General features: G+C 44.7%; 1 protein-coding gene across 8 annotated transcripts in view; it reads left to right on the forward strand.

Annotated features, from left to right (window-relative positions):
• The window catches only part of FAM222B (family with sequence similarity 222 member B), a 101,044-nt gene that overhangs the window by 77,581 nt on the left and 4,637 nt on the right, over positions 1–18,826 (forward strand). For all 8 annotated transcript variants that reach the window (XM_055388649.2, XM_055388648.2, XM_055388650.2 and 5 more), the window contains one exon: positions 12,585–12,706. In XM_055388649.2, the coding sequence (XP_055244624.1) occupies positions 12,625–12,706 (82 nt within the window). In that variant the 5' untranslated portion in view covers positions 12,585–12,624. Of the gene's footprint in view, positions 1–12,584; positions 12,707–18,826 lie in introns of those variants that run through there.

The raw sequence follows: 18,826 nt of genomic DNA on the forward strand, positions 1-18,826 counted from the left end.
TTAAATGCAGTGGTCGCTCTACCTTTCTAAGGTAGTTCAGCTCAAGTTACAGTGATCCAGTCCTGATAGAGCTTTGAAACCTCAAGTCTATTATATAACGTAATGAAAAATTGGCTTGGTGAGGTGGTTCACACCTATAATCCCAGCACTTTGGGAGGCTGAGGTGGGTGGATCACTTGAGTTCGGAGTTCAAGACCAGGCTGGGCAACATGGCAAAACCCCACTTCTACAAAAAAAAAAATATATATATATAATATATATATATTATATATATAATATATATTATATATATTATATATATATAAAATATATATATAATATATATTATATATATTATATTATATATATATATTATATATATTATATATATAAAATATATATATTATATATATATTATATATATTATATATTATATATATATTATATATATTATATATAATATATATATTATATATATTATATATAATATATATATTATATATATTATATATATAATATATATATTATATATAATATATATATATTATATATATTATATATATATTATATATATTATATATATATTATATATATTATATATATACACAAAAAAAAAATTAGCTAGGCATGATGACATGCACCTGTAGTCCCAGCTACTCAGGAAGCTGAGGTGCAAGGATTGCCTGAGCCCAGGAGGTGGAGGTTTCAGTGAACCAAGATCACACCACCATATTCCAGTCTGGGTGACAGAAGGAGGCCCTGTCTCAAAAAAAAAAAAAAAAGCGGGGGTGGGGGGAACACTCATTTTTACTTAATAGGAATTAAAACATTAAAACACAGAAGCCTGCAGCCATAAAAAAGAATGAGTTCATGTCCTTTGCAGGGACATGAACGAAGCAGGAAACCATCATTCTCAGCAAACTAACACAGGAACAGAAAACCAAACACCGCATGTTCTCACTCATAAGTGGGAGCTGAACAGTGAGAACACATGGACATAGGGGAACATCATATACCAGGACCTGTCGGTGGGTGGAGGGTAAGGGGAGGGAGAGCATTAGGACAAATACTAATGCATATCTGGGGCTTAAAACCTAGATGACAGGTTGATAGGTGCAGCAAACTACCATGGCACATGTATACGTATGTAACAAACCTGTACGTTCTGCACATGTATCCCAGAACTTACAGTAAAATAAAAAAGCAAAAACACAGAGGCCAAATAACACTTTTCAATACAGTGCAGAAGTAGTGCCCAGGCTTAAAAAAAAAAAAAAAAAAAGTCCAGCCTGGGCAACATGATGAAACCCTGTCACTACTAAAAATACAAAAAATTAGCCAGGCATGGTAGCTCATGCCTGCAGTCCCAGCTACTCGGGAGGCTGAAGTTGGAGGATCACCTGAACCCAGGAAGTTAAGGCTACAATGAGCCAAGATTAAGCCACCACACTCCAGCCTGGACCACCTAAGTGAGACCTTGTCTCAAAAAACTGAAGAAAAAAAAAAGTACCAGGCATTTTTATCTCCTCTTTCCTCTCACTCCCCTAGTAAAGTTACCTGTACACACACACATACACACACAGTTGTTAACACTTGTATTATCCATGTACCACAAATTTTCGGAGCCTGGAATTAAAGTATGTGCTATCCTTCAGGAATGTGAGCCAGTAAAAGTTATTAAACATTTATTGTCTGAATAATCTTGCCCCTGAGTCTGTAACATGGAAGGATGAATAGGAGACAGGCTGTGGTCTTAGGAAGGTCACACTCAAATTGAAAAGTTAGAATATGCAGGGAGAATACTTCCCTGGTACCTGAATAATAAAGAATTCAAGAGAAAACTCTGGATCAGAGATGAGTTAAGTAATAATAAGTAGATCCCGGACAGATTATCCTTGCCAAAGAGAGCAGTGGTATAAATAGTACCTTTGGGGGAATCAGGGTGGGGATAGGAAACAGGATGGGAAGAGGACCTGTTGTGACAGGTTCTAAGGGTATAGTTTAGAAGCAGGTTTCCAAATGCCTTGAGCCACATGTGTTCAGCAGCATGAAGATGGTTTGTGGCAGATATATTTCTAGATTTTCAGGAGAGTAAGTCTAGAGTAAATACCCATCTCTCTTCCTTGCTGTTTCCTCTAGCCTAGAGTTGTGAGGTCACAATTGCAAGTGACTTTACGGTCCCCTATTGAGTTAAAGATGGAGAAGAAAAAGGCCTTTGAGCAATGGCTAAACATTATTCAGGTCAGTCATATAGTGAAATGTACTAGTTGGGGGATTCTTAGTTATTTGGGCTAACAAAATTACCTGTTGAATGGATTGTTTCATTGTAACAGACCATAAAGATGACTGATTTTGCAGAGTCTGATTTGATAAACTTGTAATTTTTGAAGTCTTTGGTGCTGCTTATTTTTCCCAGAGCAGCATTTTGGTGTCTCCCTTAGGTTTAAGCTACATTTCTTGGAACCCAGAAGTAACGGAATAGGGAGCAGTGTAGGATAAAACTTTCCCCTTGATTATCAAAAGGAGTCTTTTGGCTGGCACCGAGGCTCATACCTGTAATCTCAGCACTTTGGGAGGCCACTTGAGGCCAGAAGATTGCTTCAGCAGGAGTTCAGCAGCAGCCTGGGCAACAAAGTGAGACCCCATCTCTACAAAAAATTTTTTAAAAATTAACCAGGTGGTGGCATGCCCCTGGTCCCAGCTACACAGGAGGCTGAAGCAGGAGGATTGCTTGAGCCCAGGAGGTTGAGACTACAGTGAGCCGTGTTTGTGCCACTGCACTCCAGCCTGAGTGACAGAGTGAGACCCTGTCTCAAAAAAAAAAAAAGTCTTTTTAGGTAAGCCTTTGGCTCATGGATGAGAAGAATCAGATATTGGCAATGACTTTTTTTTTTTTTTTTTTTTTTTTGAGACGGAGTCTTGCTCTGTTGCCCAGGCTGGAGTGCAGTGGCGTGATCTCGGCTCATTGCAAACTCTGCTTCCTGGGTTCACACCATTCTCCTGCCTCAGCCTCCCAAGTAGCTGGGACTATAGGCGCCTGCCACCATGCCCAGCTAATTTTTGTTATTGTATTTTTAGTAGGGACAGGGTTTCACCATGTTAGCCAGGATGGTCTTGATCTCCTCATCTCATGATCCGCCCGCCTCAGCCTCCTGGGATTACAGGTGTGAGCCACTGCACCTGGCTTTTTTTTTTTTTTCTTTTTTTTTTTTTGAGACAAAGTCTCACTTTGTTGCCCAGGCTGGAGTGCAGTGGCATGATCTTGGCTTACTGCAAACCTCTGCCTCCTGGGTTCAAGCGACTCTCGTGCCTTAGCCTCCCAAGTAGCTGGGATTACAGGTGCACACCACCATGCCCGGCTCTTTTTGTTTTTTTTTGTTTGTTTGTTTTTGTTTTTTTTTTTTTTTTTTTTTTTGGAGATGGAGTCTTGCTCTGTCACCCAGGCTGGAGTGTAGTGGCGCCATCTCGGCTCACTGCAACCTCCATCTCCTGGGTTCAAGTGATTCTCCTGCTTCAGCCTCCTGAGTAGCTGGGACTATAGTCTCGAGCCACCATGCCCGGCTAATTTTTGTATTTTTAGTAGAGACAGAGCTTCACCATGTTGGCCAGGCTGGTCACGAACTCCTGACCTCAAGTGATCCATCCACCTCAGCCTCCCGAAGTGCTGGGGATTCCAGGTGTGAGCCACCACGCACGACCTCCAATTTTACTTTTTAATTCAAGTGTGTAAACTTCATTTTTGAGCCACAGCATGAATCAGAAGCTGGGCTGGCCACCCTGGGTTTTTGGGGGCTAGAGGAGCAGTTGTTTTTTGTCTGTGTGTTCTTTTTTTTTTGAAGGCAGTGAAAGGAAGGCAGAAGAGAACTAATGAAGTACTGAAAGACACTAGATTGTGAGTGGCAAGGCTATGCTGGGAAGTGAGCTCTCTAGAGATCACTTTATCCCCCATTCCCCAAGGAAAAATGCCTTTGCCAGTACTTTATCTTCTCCTCCTTTTCCCATCAAAAAACATGAGGCTGGGCGGTGTGGCCCATGTCTGTAATCCCAGCCCCTTGGGAGGCCGAGGTGGGGAGTTGGAGACCAGCCTGGCCAACATGGTGAAACCCTGTTTGTACTAAAAATACAAAAATTAGTCGGGCATGGTGGTGCACACCTGTAATCCCAGCTACTCAGGAGGCTGAGGCAGGAGAATTGCTTGAACCCAGGAGGCAGAGGTTGTAGTGACCTGAGATCGCGCCACTGCACTCCAGCCTGGGCAACAGAGCAAAACTGTCTCAAAAAAAAAAAAAAAAAAAATACAGCTGAGATTTTTTTTGTTTGTTTTATTTATTTATTTATTTAATTTATTTATTTTGAGACGGAGTCTTGCCCTGTGGCCCTGGCTGGAGTTCAGTGGTGCCATCTGAGCTCACTACACCCTCCACCTCCCGAGTTCAAGCGATTCTCTTGCCTCAGCCTCCTGAGTAGCTGGGATTACAGGTGTGTGCCACCATGCCCAGCTAATTTTTGTATTTTTAGTAGAGACGGGGTTTCACCATGTTGACCAGGCTGGTCACGAATTCCTGAAGCTGAGGTTTTCTCACTGGCACAAATCTACCCTGAAGGCACAGGTGGTCCTTTTTCAGATGCCACCCAGGAAAGCAGAGAGTGTGACATCAGAACTCTAATAAAACCTCTTCTGGTCGGGGGCAGGGAGCAGAGATGAAAGCACTTTTGAATTTTCCAGTAGGGAAAAAGGTTTGTTCCTTAATTAGAGGTAGTCTGGGAAATGCTAGCACTTGTGCAGGTGCCCCAGGAGAGTTGGAAAAGCTTAGTTCTGTGGTCACTGTGATACCGTAGTCCCCCGCCCTGCCTTGGGTAGCTAACATAGCATACCAGCTGGCGTTAGGAAAACTAGCTAAAGCTCACAGAGAGGCTCTGCCAAAGTGATCGATCTTTCTCTGTAATGTCTGTAACTCATTTGGCCTGCTCCAGGTTACTACTTGATTCTCTTCAGCAGTTAAGAGTTGAATTCTGAAACACTTTCAGAGAGTAGTGCTAGTGTTGATTTCTGGATCTAATTCTGGAAATACCAGCCGTAAAATTATATTGGAATTTACATTTAAGAAAAAGTCAGACCCCAGTCAATTCTGTCCAGGAAAAAAAAAAAAGAAAACAAAAGAAAAATAGAAAAAGCCAGATGGTAATCAAAAGGTGTGGGTAGTTTGAAGCTTTTAAATAAAATGCCTACACTCAGCCGCCAGGCCTCTGGAGGATTCCTTTATTCTGACATCTCTGCTTTCTAGAATATGTTGTGGGGAGAGGTTGTTTCATTCTTGTTTCATCACAACCCTCATGACCTTGCCACAGTCTGAGCTCATTCCGTACGTTTTCTACCCTAGCAGGATCTGATTCTTGACGTCAGTGAAACTGGTCAAGGGGCTTGTGGACTTTCTTAGTACTGGAGGAAGTCTTCTGGAAAGGATGACAAATGGATCCCAGAATTCTTTTTTTTTTTTTTTTTTTTTTTTTTTTTTTGAGACAGAGGCTCGCTGTGTCACCCAGGCTGGAGTGGAGTGGCGTGATCTCGGCTCACTGCAACCTCCGCCTTCTGGACCCAGGTGATTCTCCTGCCTCAGCCTCTCGAGTAGCTGGGATTACAAGCACATGCCACCATGCCCGGCTAATTTTGTATTTTTCGTAGAGATGGGGTTTTGCCATGTTGGCCAGGCTGGTCTCAAACTCCTGACCTAATGTGATCCTCCCACCTTGGCCTCCCAAAGTGCTTGGATTACAGGTGTGAGCCACTGTGCCTGATTGGATCCCAGAATTCTTTTTTTTTTTTTGAGACAGAGTTTCGCTCTTATTGCCCAGGTTGGAGTGCAATGACGTGATCTAAGCTCATTGCAACCTCCACCTCCCAGGTTCAAGCAATTCTGTCTCAGCCTATCAAGTAGCTGGGATTACAGGCACCCACCACCACGCCCGGCTAATTTTTTGTATTTTTTTTTAGTAGAGATGGGGTTTCACCACATTGGCCAGTCTGGTCCTGAACTCCTGACCTCAGGTAATCCACCCGTCTTGGCCTCCCAAAGTGCTGGGGATTACAGGCATAAACCACCGCACCCGCCCTGGATCCCAGAATTCTTAAAGCAAGGATCACAAATTATGGACTGTAATCTTAGCAGTTCGTTTCATGCAGTGAGAGCTCTAGAGTATTCTAGACTTGTGGAAGTTTCTTCTTGGGACTGTAATCACGGAGGACCTCAAGCTCTGTTTCTTACTGGTTCACTCCTTCCTGCCCAAACCAAAAGTTGACTTTCTGGAGTCTGCTGAATTCACCTATTATCTTTACTTCTTTGTTTGCTATCAATAAATTCATTAATGCCTCTTTGCCATAGTTTAGCTGTTTTTTCTTTTGTTTTGTTTTGAGACAGAGTCTCGCTCTGTCGCCGAGGCTGGAGTACAGTGGTGTGATCTCGGCTCACTGCAGCCTCCGCCTCCCCAGTTCAAGCGATTCTTCTGCCTCAGCCTCCTGAGTAGGTGGGACTATAGGCACCCACCGCCATACCCAGCTAATTTTTCTATTTTTAGTAGAGATGGGGTTTCACCATATTGGCCAGGCTGGTCTCGAACTCATGACCTTGTGATCTGCCCACCTTGGCCTCCCAGAGTGCTGGGATTATAGACGTGAGCCACCGCGTGTGGCCCTAGCTGGTTTAATTCTCTCTGTTCTTTTTTTTTTTTGTATTTTTTTTTAGTAGAGATGGGGTTTCACTGTGTTAGCCAGGATGGTCTCGATCTCTTGACCTCGTGATCCGCCCGCCTTGGCCTCCCAAAGTGCTGGGATTACAGGCATAAGCCACCGCGACCGGCCTCTCTCTGTTCTTTGTATTGAAATCCAAAGGTGTGGTTTGAGGGGCAGTATGTTACAGGTCACCTCTTAGGATCCACATCTCCTACTCATCTCTTGGTTGCAGGTATCAGGATTTAATAGATGTGAGATTGCAGTAATCATTCAAACATTGGCTCTTTCTGGATTCATAAAGTTCCCTGAAGAAGGAGAAAAAAAAGACAAAGATTGGTTCTTTCCAAAAAATACTGGGAAAAAAATGATATCTGCAAGACCACTGAGTGAAGGTGTTTTTGTATCCCCATCATCAGAGTATCAGCTATACAGATGTGAACGTTTCTTAAGGTTGAGCTTTTTGGTTTATCAGTGATTTTTTCCCCCTTATTTTAAAATTATTATTATTACTGTTTTGAGACATAGTCTCGCTCTGTTGCCCAGGCTGGAGCTCAGTGGCGCCATCTTGGCTCACTGCAAGCTCCGCCTCCCAGGTTCATGCCATTCTCCTGCCTCAGACTCCTGAGTAGCTGGGACTGCAGGTGCCCGCCACCAAACACCTGGCTAATTTTTTGTATTTTTTAGTAGAGACAGGGTTTCACCGTGTTAGCCAGGATAGTCTCGATCTCCTGACCTCGTGATCTGCCCACCTCGGCCTCCCAAAGTGCTGAGATTACAGGCGTGAGCCACCGCACCCGGCCTTTAAAATTATTTGTAGAAATAATATACATGCCAAAGTATAAAGACAAAAAATTGCCCCCAGATAGTAGCGGCTGTTCATGTTTTTCATGTTAAGACGGAGTCTCGCACTGTTTCCCGGGCTGGTGTGCAGTGGCAAAATCTCAGCTCGCTACAACCTCTGCCTCCCAGGTTCAAGCGATCATCCTGCCTCAGCCTCCCGAGTAGCTAGGATTACAGGTGCCCATCACCACGCCCAACTAATTTTTTGTATTTTGAGTAGAGATGGGGTTTCACTATGTTGGCCAGGCTGGTCTCAAACTCCTGACCTTGTGATCCCCCTGCCTCGGCCTCCCAAAGTGCTGGGATTACAGGCTTGAGCCACCACGCCCAGCCAGTGTTGTTATTTTATATATGTTGCAAAATACTAAATATATGGTTTTCCTTTTGCTCTTGTTCACTTAACATTGATACACACTGAAAGGTAAAAATAAGACTAATCATACTCTACCTTCCTCAGTTATTCCTACAGGTGTGTATCGGCTTCCAAAATCGTAAAAAGTAATATTCCAGATCCGATGATTGAGGCCAACTGCAGAGTCCAAGAAAGCACTCTCTTATTTAGTGTTCTGAGTTTTCCTGTTCTTTTATAAAGCCTTCTATATGCTGTCTGACCTTGGATTTAGCAGTCTTTTCATTTACCTGTCTTTCCCTTAGAAGGCCAAGATGGGACTCTTACTAGCTAGGGAGCATCATTGCACCCTCTCCTTTAAAAAAAAAAAAAGAAAAAAAAATACACACACATATATATATATACACACATATATTTATACACACACATATATATGTATATAATTGCCTCTTAATCATAGACATTGTGACCCTTAGAACCTTCTGAATGTACTATTCAAAATGGAAATTGATATGGCCCAACACTGTGGTTCACGCCGTAATCCCAGCACTTTGGGGGGCTGAGGCGGGCAGATCATGGGGTCAGGAGATCATGACCATCCTGGCTAACACAGTGAAACCCCGTCTCTACTAAAAATACAAAAAATTAGCCGGGCATGATGGCGGGCGCCTGTAGTCCCAGCTACTCTGGAGGCTGAGGCAGGAGAATGGCGGGAATCCAGGAGGCGGAGCATTGTAGTCGCCGAGAAGGCGCCACTGCACTCCAGCCTGGGTGAGAGAGCAAGACTCTGTCTCAAAAAACAAACAAACAAAAAAAAAATTAGCTGGGCATGGTGGTGCATACCTGTAATCCCAGCTGCTTGGGAGGCTGAGGCAGGAGAATCGCTTGAACGTGGGAGGTGGAGGTTGCAGTGAGCCAAGATGGCACTGCTGCACTCCAGCCTGGCTGATAGGCTGTTTGAAGAAAAAGGAAACTGATAGAGCCTGGAGTTGAAGAGTGAGCCACAGGCTTTGGGAAAAGTCAAATCTAGGTTTCAGTCCTGGGCTCTGCCATCATTAATAGATTGACATATGTAGATTAAATGACAACCTCAAAAAATTAATAACAATCTGCCTTTTATATGGTCAACAGTTACTTATGGAGAGCCTAGTAAGTGTTAGTAGATGATGCTTTTCTAGATATAATGAACAAAACGAACCAAGGGTCTGTTCTTACTGAGTTTATATCCTAGTAGGGTGGAGAGAGATGGACGTAAAACAGGTGGTAATGATGGTGGTAAAAAGTGAGGGAAATAGAGGAGTTAACAACAGGAAGGGCCACGTGCCTGGGGTTAATTGTGTGGGAGGAACTGTTGAGTTCAGGGTCTCAGGATAGATTTTAAAAGAAAAAAATGAGGGAAATAAGGATACTGTTTTAGACATGGAGGTCAAAGAAGCCCTCCCCTTAGGAAGTGACATTTAAGCACAAACCTGAATGAAGTGAGGGAGCTAGAAAAATAAGTAGACATCTGGGGCAAGAACATTCCAGACAGAGGGAATGGTAAGGACAAAGTCCTGAAGCGGTAGCGTGTTTGGCTCATTGAAGGAACTGCAGGGAGACCATGGTGAGACCATGGTGGCTGGAAGTAAGTCAGCAAGAGAGGGCAGGGTCGGTCAGAAGGTGAGGTCAGAGAACCAGTAGTAATAGATCATGGAGGGCCTTGGGGTCCATGTTAGGATTTTGTATTTTATTCTTAGATGGAAAGTCATTAGAGATATTTGAGCTGCTCTGACTTCCAGTTAACAGAATTGGCTGGGCGCGGTGGCTCACTTCTGTAATCCCAGCACTTTGGGAGGCCGAGGCGGGCGGAACACGAGGTCAAGAGATTGAGACCATCTTGGCCAACACGGGGTGAAACCCCGTTTGGGCCAGGCGCGGTGGCTTACGCCTGTAATCCCAGCACTTTGGGAGGCCGAGGCAGGCGGATCATGAGGTCAGGAGATTGAGACCATCCTGGCTAACACGGTGAAACCCCATCTCTACTAAAAATACAAAAAAAATTTATCTGGGCATGGTGGCAGGCGCCTGTAGTCCCAGCTACTCGGGAGGCTGAGGCAGGAGAATGGCGTGAACCTGGGAGCGGAGGTTGCAGTGAACCGAGATCGCATCACTGCACTCCAGGCTGGGGAACAGAGCAAGACTCCATCTCAAAAAAAAAAAAAAAAAAAAGAATTAACATTGCTGAATAGAGAATAGATTGGGTGATAAAGGGTAAGCGCGGAACAGACCATTTAGAAGGCTAATAGTAATCCCATCTAGAGATGATGAGATGACAGGTGAAGTTTGTTACCTGTTTCCAAGGCTTGAGAGACTCAATTAAGAAAACATCACTAAAGCCCCTGATACAGCCCATTTCACAGTTTTAGTTCCCAGTACTTGTTAATTCTCTTCCTTTCCTTGGAGTTTGCCTTCAGCTGTGTTAGGGTCTTAAGGAAGAAGTTATTATGTAAAAATCAGCATCCAGACCCCAACAGAAGTCTCCTTTTTTTTTTTTTTTTTTTTTTTTGAGACAGAGTTTTACTCTTGTGGCCCGGGCTGGAGTGCGGTGGCGCAGCCTCTGCTCACTGCAACCTCTGCCTTCCAGGTTCAAGCAGTTCTCCTGCCTCAGCCTCCTGAGTAGCTGGGACTACAGGCATGTGCCACCATGCCCAGCTAATTTTGTATTTTTAGTAGAGACAGGGTTTCACCACATTGGCCATGCTGGTCTCAAACTCCTGACCTCAGGTAATCTGCCCGCCTCGGCCTCCCAAAGTGCTGGGATTACAGGTGTGAGCCACTGCGCCTGGCCAAGACTTTTTTTTTTCTTGAGGCACTGAAGTTGGCTCACTGTGTTCATTATGTTTTCCCACCCACCAGAGATCTTAAAAAGACTGACGCTGTGCCAGAACTCTTGGACAGCTCTATTCTCATTAAGGCATTCAATCTTCAGTTCTTTCTGCAGTTGCTATCTTAGACACAGTTTGAGCAGCCTCTTTTACAAAGTGTCTTTTCAGCTACCTGGTCTTGGAAGCAGGAGCCCTCTGATACTCATCATGACAAGGTAGTTTAATATACCTGAGAGAGCCCTCTCAAGAAAATAAGGAGATTTTTGTCATCTTTAACTTTTGAGCTTTTCCCCCACTCCTTTTTTGCTGTGATCTAAAGCCATAATTTGCCACCTTGGTTTCTGAAATATGGGAAAAGAAGTTTGTGTACTTATTTAGGAAAATCGTATTTCTGTTACCTAAGGAGCTTGCATTGTTGACATGGCTTCTTTCGCTACAGAAGGCCCCATCAATGTCTGCTTGCTTGGGCTGTGTATGTCTGGTTGGTAAACATCACTAATGAAACTCGTGCGGTCTTGACATGTCAGGATTGCCTGCACGAAGAGGGCTGCTGGCAGCCTTTCTCCTTGCTTTAGTCTGGGAGCAATGCGTTTCTTTTGAGGGGGTGGGAGAGGTAGTTCAGGAGGTCTAATTGCATGTCAGCAAGGGTGAAGCCCCAGAAATTTGCAAACAGAATTTGCTTTAACAGTGGTTAATTGTGCCTCCTAGGATGCTTTCCTCCTTCCATTTAAAAGTGAGTTCGGCCGGGTGCGGTGGCTCATGACTGTAATCACAGCACTTTGGGAAGCTGAGGCGGGCGGACCACCTGAGGTCAGGAGTTTGAGACCAGCGTGACCAACATGGTGAAACCCCATCTCTACTAAAAGTACAAAAATTGGCTGGGCATGGCGGCATGCGCCTGTAATCCCAGCTACTAGAGAGGCTGAGGGACGAGAATTGCTTGAACTCAGGAGTCAAGGGTTGCAGTGAGCCGAAATTGTACCACTGCACTCCAGCCTAGGTGACAGCAGAACTCTGTCTCAAATAAATAAATAAATAAATAAATAAATAAATAAACAAACAAATGTAAGTTCATGGCCGGGTGCAGTGGCTCACACCTGTAATCCCGGCACTTTGGGAGGCCGAGGTGGGCGGATCAACTGAGGTCAGGAGTTCGAGACCAGCCTGGCCAACATGGTGAAACCCCGTCTCTACTAAAAACACAAAGAAATTAGCCAGGCGTGGTGGCGGGCGCCTTTAATCCCAGCTACTCGGGAGGCTGAAGCAGGAGAATCGCTTGAACCTGGGAGGCAGAGGTTGCAGTGAGCCAAGATCGCACCATGGCACTCCAGCCTGGGCAACAAGAGTGAAACTCCATCTCAAAAAAAATAAAATAAAAGTGGGTTCATATTACTGGCTCACAAGTCAGACATTGGGTACCTTTGCAATCATATAATGTGCTGCTTCTGAAAATGTCTGGCTGGTCTCCAACCAGGCCTATAAATGGGCTGGCTGAGCCAGGCCCTATGAGGGCCCACTCTCCTCAGGAATACTGAGACATTATAAATGCACCTGTACTTTCCAGTTGTATGAATAGGTGCTTTCCAGTTTTATTTCTCCCATCCATACATCTGTGGTAACTGAAAAATCATTTTAACCATAGTGATATTTGACAGCAAATTGTCGTCACAGATAAAGATGTAAGTATACTTTCAACCAACACACTGCTAATTAAATTGCTTTATCTGTCTAAACTTGGGCCTCACGCCAGTCATATCCAGTGTTCCTACTCTCTTCTTCGAATGAGTTGCCTTGTGTTTCATGACCTTGTTTTTGTTCATTACAGTGTGAGCCACTGCCCCATGTTGTGTTGATGCCAGTCTGCCATGCTAGCCTGTCTACCAGGGCCAGGTGACCTGTCCTTTCAGCTTCTTTCTCACACGCAGATGAACACTGGACTTCAGAAATGTAAGTAATCTGGATCCTATGGAGCATGTGTGATTCTTTGTTTTTGTCTCTACATTTGGGCTGTCCTTGAAGCACATCTGGGGTACACTGACCTTGAATTTTGACACCTTTCTTTTTTTTTTTTTTTAAGACGAAGTCTTGCTCTTGTCACCCAGGCTGGAGTGCAATGACACGATCTTCATTGGCTCACTGCAACCTCTCCCTCCCGGATTAAGCAATTCTCTTGCTTCAGCCTCCCGAGTAGCTGAGATTACAGGTGCCCACCACCATGCCTGGCTAATTTTCTATTTTTAGTAGAGATAGGGTTTCACCATGTTGGCCAGGCTGGTCTCAAACTCCTGATCTCAGGTGATGCCCGTAACTTGGCCTCCCAAAGTGCTGGGATTACAGGTGTGAGCCACTGTGTCCAGCCATTAGGGGTCTGCTTAAATTCTGTAATTCCCCAATGTATCTCAATTTTAATTGTTGCTGATAGCTTTCTGTTGAACAACAAAACTATAAAGAGCTTCAGGGGAAATATATATATATATCACCCTTAAAAAAGGTGTTTCAGTTTGAACCTTCATAGGGAATTGAATGAAAACTCACAGTCCAGATTACTTACTATATCTCTGAAATAAACTATGCTGTTCTCTTGTTTTGAACTCTCTTAGTAGTCTACCATGGAAACAGACAGTTCCCTTTGGCTTTGCTACCTGCCTTCTGAGTCAGTGTGACTTTAGTTCGCAGGAAGTCAGGGAGCTTTTGCCCTCAGAAGAGATGGAGAGCTAGCTTTCTCAGTCTCTCTGGGCATTTTCCTGCTAATACACTTCCCAGAAGATTGAGCCTTTGAAAACTGTTAGATTCTTGTCTTAACTTTCTGGAATTGGGGTTTTATACTTCATATTTTCCCAGACTCCTTCCTACCTTCTCTCCCTGTAATACATGATCTGCAAGGAAAATATTCTATTCTTGGCACATTACCATGTATAGTATCTTCAGGTGTAAAAACAGCCCTAAATTTGGAATAGACCTTCCATTCAGAGCACAAAGGGGAAATCATTGAGGTGGCTAGGCTTCCCTTTGATAGAAAAGGTGCTTCAGCACCTTAACTGAACCCCTTATGACAGGGGTTAACAAACTTTTTTCTGTAAAGCCCAGATAGCCAATAATTTAAGCTTTGTGGGCCATGTGGTCTCTGTTGCATCTACTCAACTCTGGCATTGTAGGGCAACGGCAGCCACAGACAATAAACAAATGAGGGTGTCTGTGTTCCAATGAAACTTTTTTACAAAAAAAACAGCAACTGGACCAGGCACGCAGGCTGTCGTTTGCCAGCCCCTGCCATGTGAGATCATCATCAGAAGTTAAAAATGGTCCAGCCTTTGGACTTCATTTCTTTGAGGGAGCGTAAGACTCAGAGCCTGGCTAGTTCTGGAATTTGGCCAGTGAATCCAGCTCTATGTAATAACAGCTGAAGGTGGTAGTCCTCCTTCTACAGTTGCCTGACACAATAAGGCAAGCTCTGCTATAGCTTTCTCAACCCATCCTTTATCTTAATAAGTGATGATTGGGTGATGAAGGTGTTATGTTATACTCTCTGGTCATCCAAATCAGCATCCTAACTGCATTGTGCCTATTTCTGGGCTTCTGGGGACACAACTGGAAGAGGGAACGTACTTAGAGGCATGCAGTAAGATGACAAAGAGAAGCTTGCTTTGTTCTGGGTTCCTTAACGCACTCTGACAGCTTTACCCAAAGATGTGATATCAAGGGAAAAGCCATTTGGAGGACGGGCAAATTGGCAGCTTTATCTTGGTGTTCACTTTTATTATTTATTTATTTATTTTTTAATTATTTTTTTTAGATAGAGTTTTGCTCTTGTTGCCTAGGCTGGAGTGCAATGGCGTGATCTCAGCTCAACGCAACGTCTGCCTTCTGGGTTCAAGCGATTCTCTACCTCAGCCTCCTGAGTAGCTGAGATTACAGGCATGCACCACCATGCCCAGCTAATTTTGTATTTTCAGTAGAGACAGGGTTTCTTCATGTTGGTCAGGCTGGTCTCGAACTCCCGACTTCAGGTGATCCGCCTGCCTCGGCCTCTCAAAGTGCTGGGATTACAGGTGTGAGCCACCACACCCAGCCCACTTTATTTTATTTTATTATTTTGAGGAGGACTTTTGCTCTTGTCGCCCAGGCTGGAGTGCAGTGGCACGATCTCGGCTCACTGCAACCTCCGCCTCCCAAGTTCAAGTGATTCTCCCGCCTCAGTCTCCTGAGTAGTGGGATTACAGGCATGTGCCACCACGCCCGGCTAATTTTGTATTTTTAGTAGAGACGGGGTTTCTCCATGTTGGTCAGGCTGGTCTTGAACTCCCAACCTCAGGTAATCCGCCCACCTCAGCCTCCCGAAGTGCTGGGATGACAGGCATGAGCCACCATGCCCGGCCTTTTTTTTTTTTTTTTTTTTTTTGAGATGGAGTCTCCCTCTGTCACCCAGACTGGAGCGCAGTGGCGCATCTCGGTTCACTGCAACCTCCATCTCCCGGGTTTAAGCAGTGCTCCTGCCTTAGTCTCTCGAGTAGCTCAGATTATAGGCATGTGCCACTGGAAATTTTTTCTTTCTTAATCCTAAACCTCTGCTCTGTATTTCTCCTTCTCAGGATCACAATATAGTAGTGGCTCTGTAAATATTTACTGTTTGAATAGCTGATAAAAGGTCCTTGGTCCTTAAACCATCTTCAGATAACAACTTTGATCTCCTTCCATGGCAGAGCACTGGGGCTCCGGGGACAAATGCCAAAATTACCTTCTTTTACTGCTTCTTTATATGCATATCTGCCCCCTAGTGGAGGGGTCTGGAAATGGCAGATTGACCCAATGACTGGATAAAGTCATAGAAATAATAGCTAACATTTGTCAAGTTGCTACCATGTACCAGGCACTATATTGAATATTTTCACATATGTTCTCACCCATTCCTCAAAAATTCCATATGGAAGACTCTCTTGCCTTTGTCACAAGGATAAGGTATAGAGAGAGGGTTTGTCACTTGCCAGTGCCACATGACAGTCCTGTGACTGGCCCATACTCAGCTCAGACTCTGAAATCTGTGTTTGAACACATTGCCTGTGCCTCTCTGCCTACAGATAGAGGTTCCTGTTGCCTATGCCACCTGTGCCCTCTGACCTTCAAAACAGAAGGATGAACAGAGAGGTCTCCATTGGGAGGACTGAATTTCAGGCAGAAAATTGCCTCCAGTCCATCCTGGAATAGACAGCAGTGCTTTCTGTTACATTTAACTCTCAGGCTGAAGGCCAGGTTGTCCTGCAGTTGGGGCTTCCTTAGTCAGTTTTCTTTGTGTTGCCTGTGGTCAGACTCAGCCACATCTGCTATCCTTGAATAGTAACTATTGACCATCATTGTTTCATTTTCAATGAAAATGCTCATTTAGTGAAAATGTTCATTGACTCTCTCGATCTTGGTAATTCTGTGAAGTAGGAGAGCAGAATTCATCCTTGTTGATAATTGAGGAATGACAGGCTCTCAGTATGGGCAAATGATGAAGCTAGTACTTGAATACAGGTTTCTCTAACCCTTTACAAACTACAGATTTCCTATTCCCTACATTGTCTATGTCTCTATTAATGACACTATTGGTATAAGCTATTTAAGTCGCTTACAAAGCTGTGGTATCTGTGTTGGCTGTGTAGTTACAGAAATACATTACAGAAGAAAATAAGTAGTCAGGGTGCCTGTGTGGGGGCTGTGGTAAGTGTTGAGAAAACTTTTTTTTTTTTTTTTTTTGAGACGGAGTCTTACTCTGTCACCTAGGTTGGAGTGCAGTGGTGCGATCTTGGCTCACTGCAACCCCGCCTCCCGGGTTTAAGCAATTCTTTGCCTCAGCCTTCCGAGTAGCTGGGATTACAGGCACCTGCCACCATGCCCGGCTAATTTTTTTGTATTTTTTTAGTAGAGACGGGGTTTCTCCATCTTGGTCAGGCTGGTCTTGAACTCCTGACCTCGTGATCCACCCACCTCGGCCTCCCAAAGTGCTGGGATTACAGGTGTGAGCCACCATGCCCAGCTGAGAAAACTTTTTTTTTTTTTTTTTTTTTTGAGATGGAGTCTCGCTCTGTCACCCAGGCTGGAGTGCAGTGGTGCAATCTTTGCTCACTGCAACCTCCACCTGCCGGGGTCAAGCAATTCTCCTGCCTCAGCCTCCCAAGTAGCTGGGACTACAGGTGCGCTCCACCATCCCAGGCTAATTTTTTGTATTTTTAGTAGAGACAGGGTTTCACCATGCTGGGCAGGCTGGTCTTGAACTCCTGACCTCATGATCCACCCGCCTCGGCCTCCCAAAGTGCTGGGATTACAGGCATGAGCCACTGCGCCCAGCAGAAAACTTTTTTTAAGAGTTAGGCTTAAGTCTGGTATGTGAGGTAGATGGTGCTGTATTCCCAGAATGATACCCCTTTTTTGTTCAATATACTGTACTCATCTTTGGGGTTCTTCCTTAACAAAGCTACTGTAGCCTTGTGGCCACCCTCCCTACCCTCATTTCACTTTATTTCTGAATCCTTTGACAGCCCTCTTCACCATTGTCAGCATCAGTGGAGGCAGGACAAAGAAAACTAATCAATGTGGATAAGTGTCCCCTTCCATACTCCTGAATGAGGTCAAGCTTCCCCCTTGCCTCTGCTAGAAAAAAACCTCAGAGTTGGTACTAACTTGGAACAAAGGGACTCTTCTATTCATCAAGGTACTATACGACTTCTACTTGGATTTCAAGGAGAGAAGCCCACCAGCATGGAGGTGGGCTAGGTTTAAAGCACTGTGCTAGGAGTATTATATGAGATTATGACCAATAAGACACATAGGTACAGTGGTTGACCAAGGCAGCTTCTGTTGGAATTCTGATGTCTTGAGTTTAGGGACTTGCTCTCAATCAGTGATCCCAGACTTTTTTGCCAGTATTTGAAAGCACAGACCTGTTTTGGGGGGTGGGGATGCCTGGCTCTTTTTGCCCAGATCTGCTTGTGAGCATGGGCCCAAATCTCTCTGCCCCTCCTGACTTGAGCTTTCTTTTCCTGCTTCCCAGAGCAGGAGTTGCTAACCAGCATTATCACCAAACAAAGATAGCTGTACCCATTTTCCTTCTAATATGCTCATTAGCCTACCTTTGTTCTAGGTGATGCCCAGTGATGTGACTTTGAATAGGGTCTCCTTTGGGCCAAGGCCACCTGAGGCCACAAGCTGGGCATTCAGTCAGATTAGTCGTTGGCCTATCCTCCTGCCTTTTGCAAGAGGAGGAAGTAAGGAGAGAGTCAGCTAGCTGAGCCTGGGCTTCCTGCCAAGCCAATTCTGCTTTGGGCAGTCTGTGTACTCATTCAGCAAGCATTTATTAGGCACCTTTTGTGTATACTTAGGGGAGACCCTCCCTCAGAGACGAGAGAGTAGAGCAGAGCTCCCTTGCAGGAGGTTGGCATCCTTAAAGAGCCCTTGTTCTCAGAACCTTTTCCTTTTTGACTGGAAGCCGGACATCCGCTGAGCCCCCTGATGGGAGGCAACAGGAGATGGGAACAAAGAGACTGTTAACATTAATGAGGCACACCGAGTGGGCATTTCCGCAGTCTCCAAAGGAAGGCAGGTTTTTCCTCTTTCTTTTTGGAAAATGATAGCTGACATGGACCAAATACAGACTATTTTTGGCTCTCAGGACTGAAAGGACTGAAAGATGCTCTGAATCCTTTCTTCTCAATTCCCTCCCTGCTGCCCTGTCATTATTATCTTCCTTCTCAAGCAAATAAATAAAGCCTTTGATCCTCACCCAGTCAGGCATAGAGTAAACTGTAAACAAAAGTGAACTTGTGACATGGGGAAGGGGAGAGATGTTGGCAGCTTATTCCTCTGCTCCTGAAAGGAAGCATTCTGTCTACTGTTCAGGGTGCCCACCCAGTGGGCAAAGCCCCCCAGCTGCCAAGATGCAAGGGAAAGCTGATCCCTCATTGGTCCCTGCAGACTGAAGAGTCGTAGCTCTGGGTACCCTCTAGACTGAAGGGCCACCATGGCCCTGACAAGGAGCTTTGCTTAGAACCTACCCCCAAGCCACATGAGCTGGTAGAGTTCCAGACCCTGCAT

Source organism: Gorilla gorilla, chromosome 4 (assembly GCF_029281585.2).
Source record: "Gorilla gorilla gorilla isolate KB3781 chromosome 4, NHGRI_mGorGor1-v2.1_pri, whole genome shotgun sequence".
Lineage (NCBI taxonomy): Eukaryota > Metazoa > Chordata > Mammalia > Primates > Hominidae > Gorilla > Gorilla gorilla.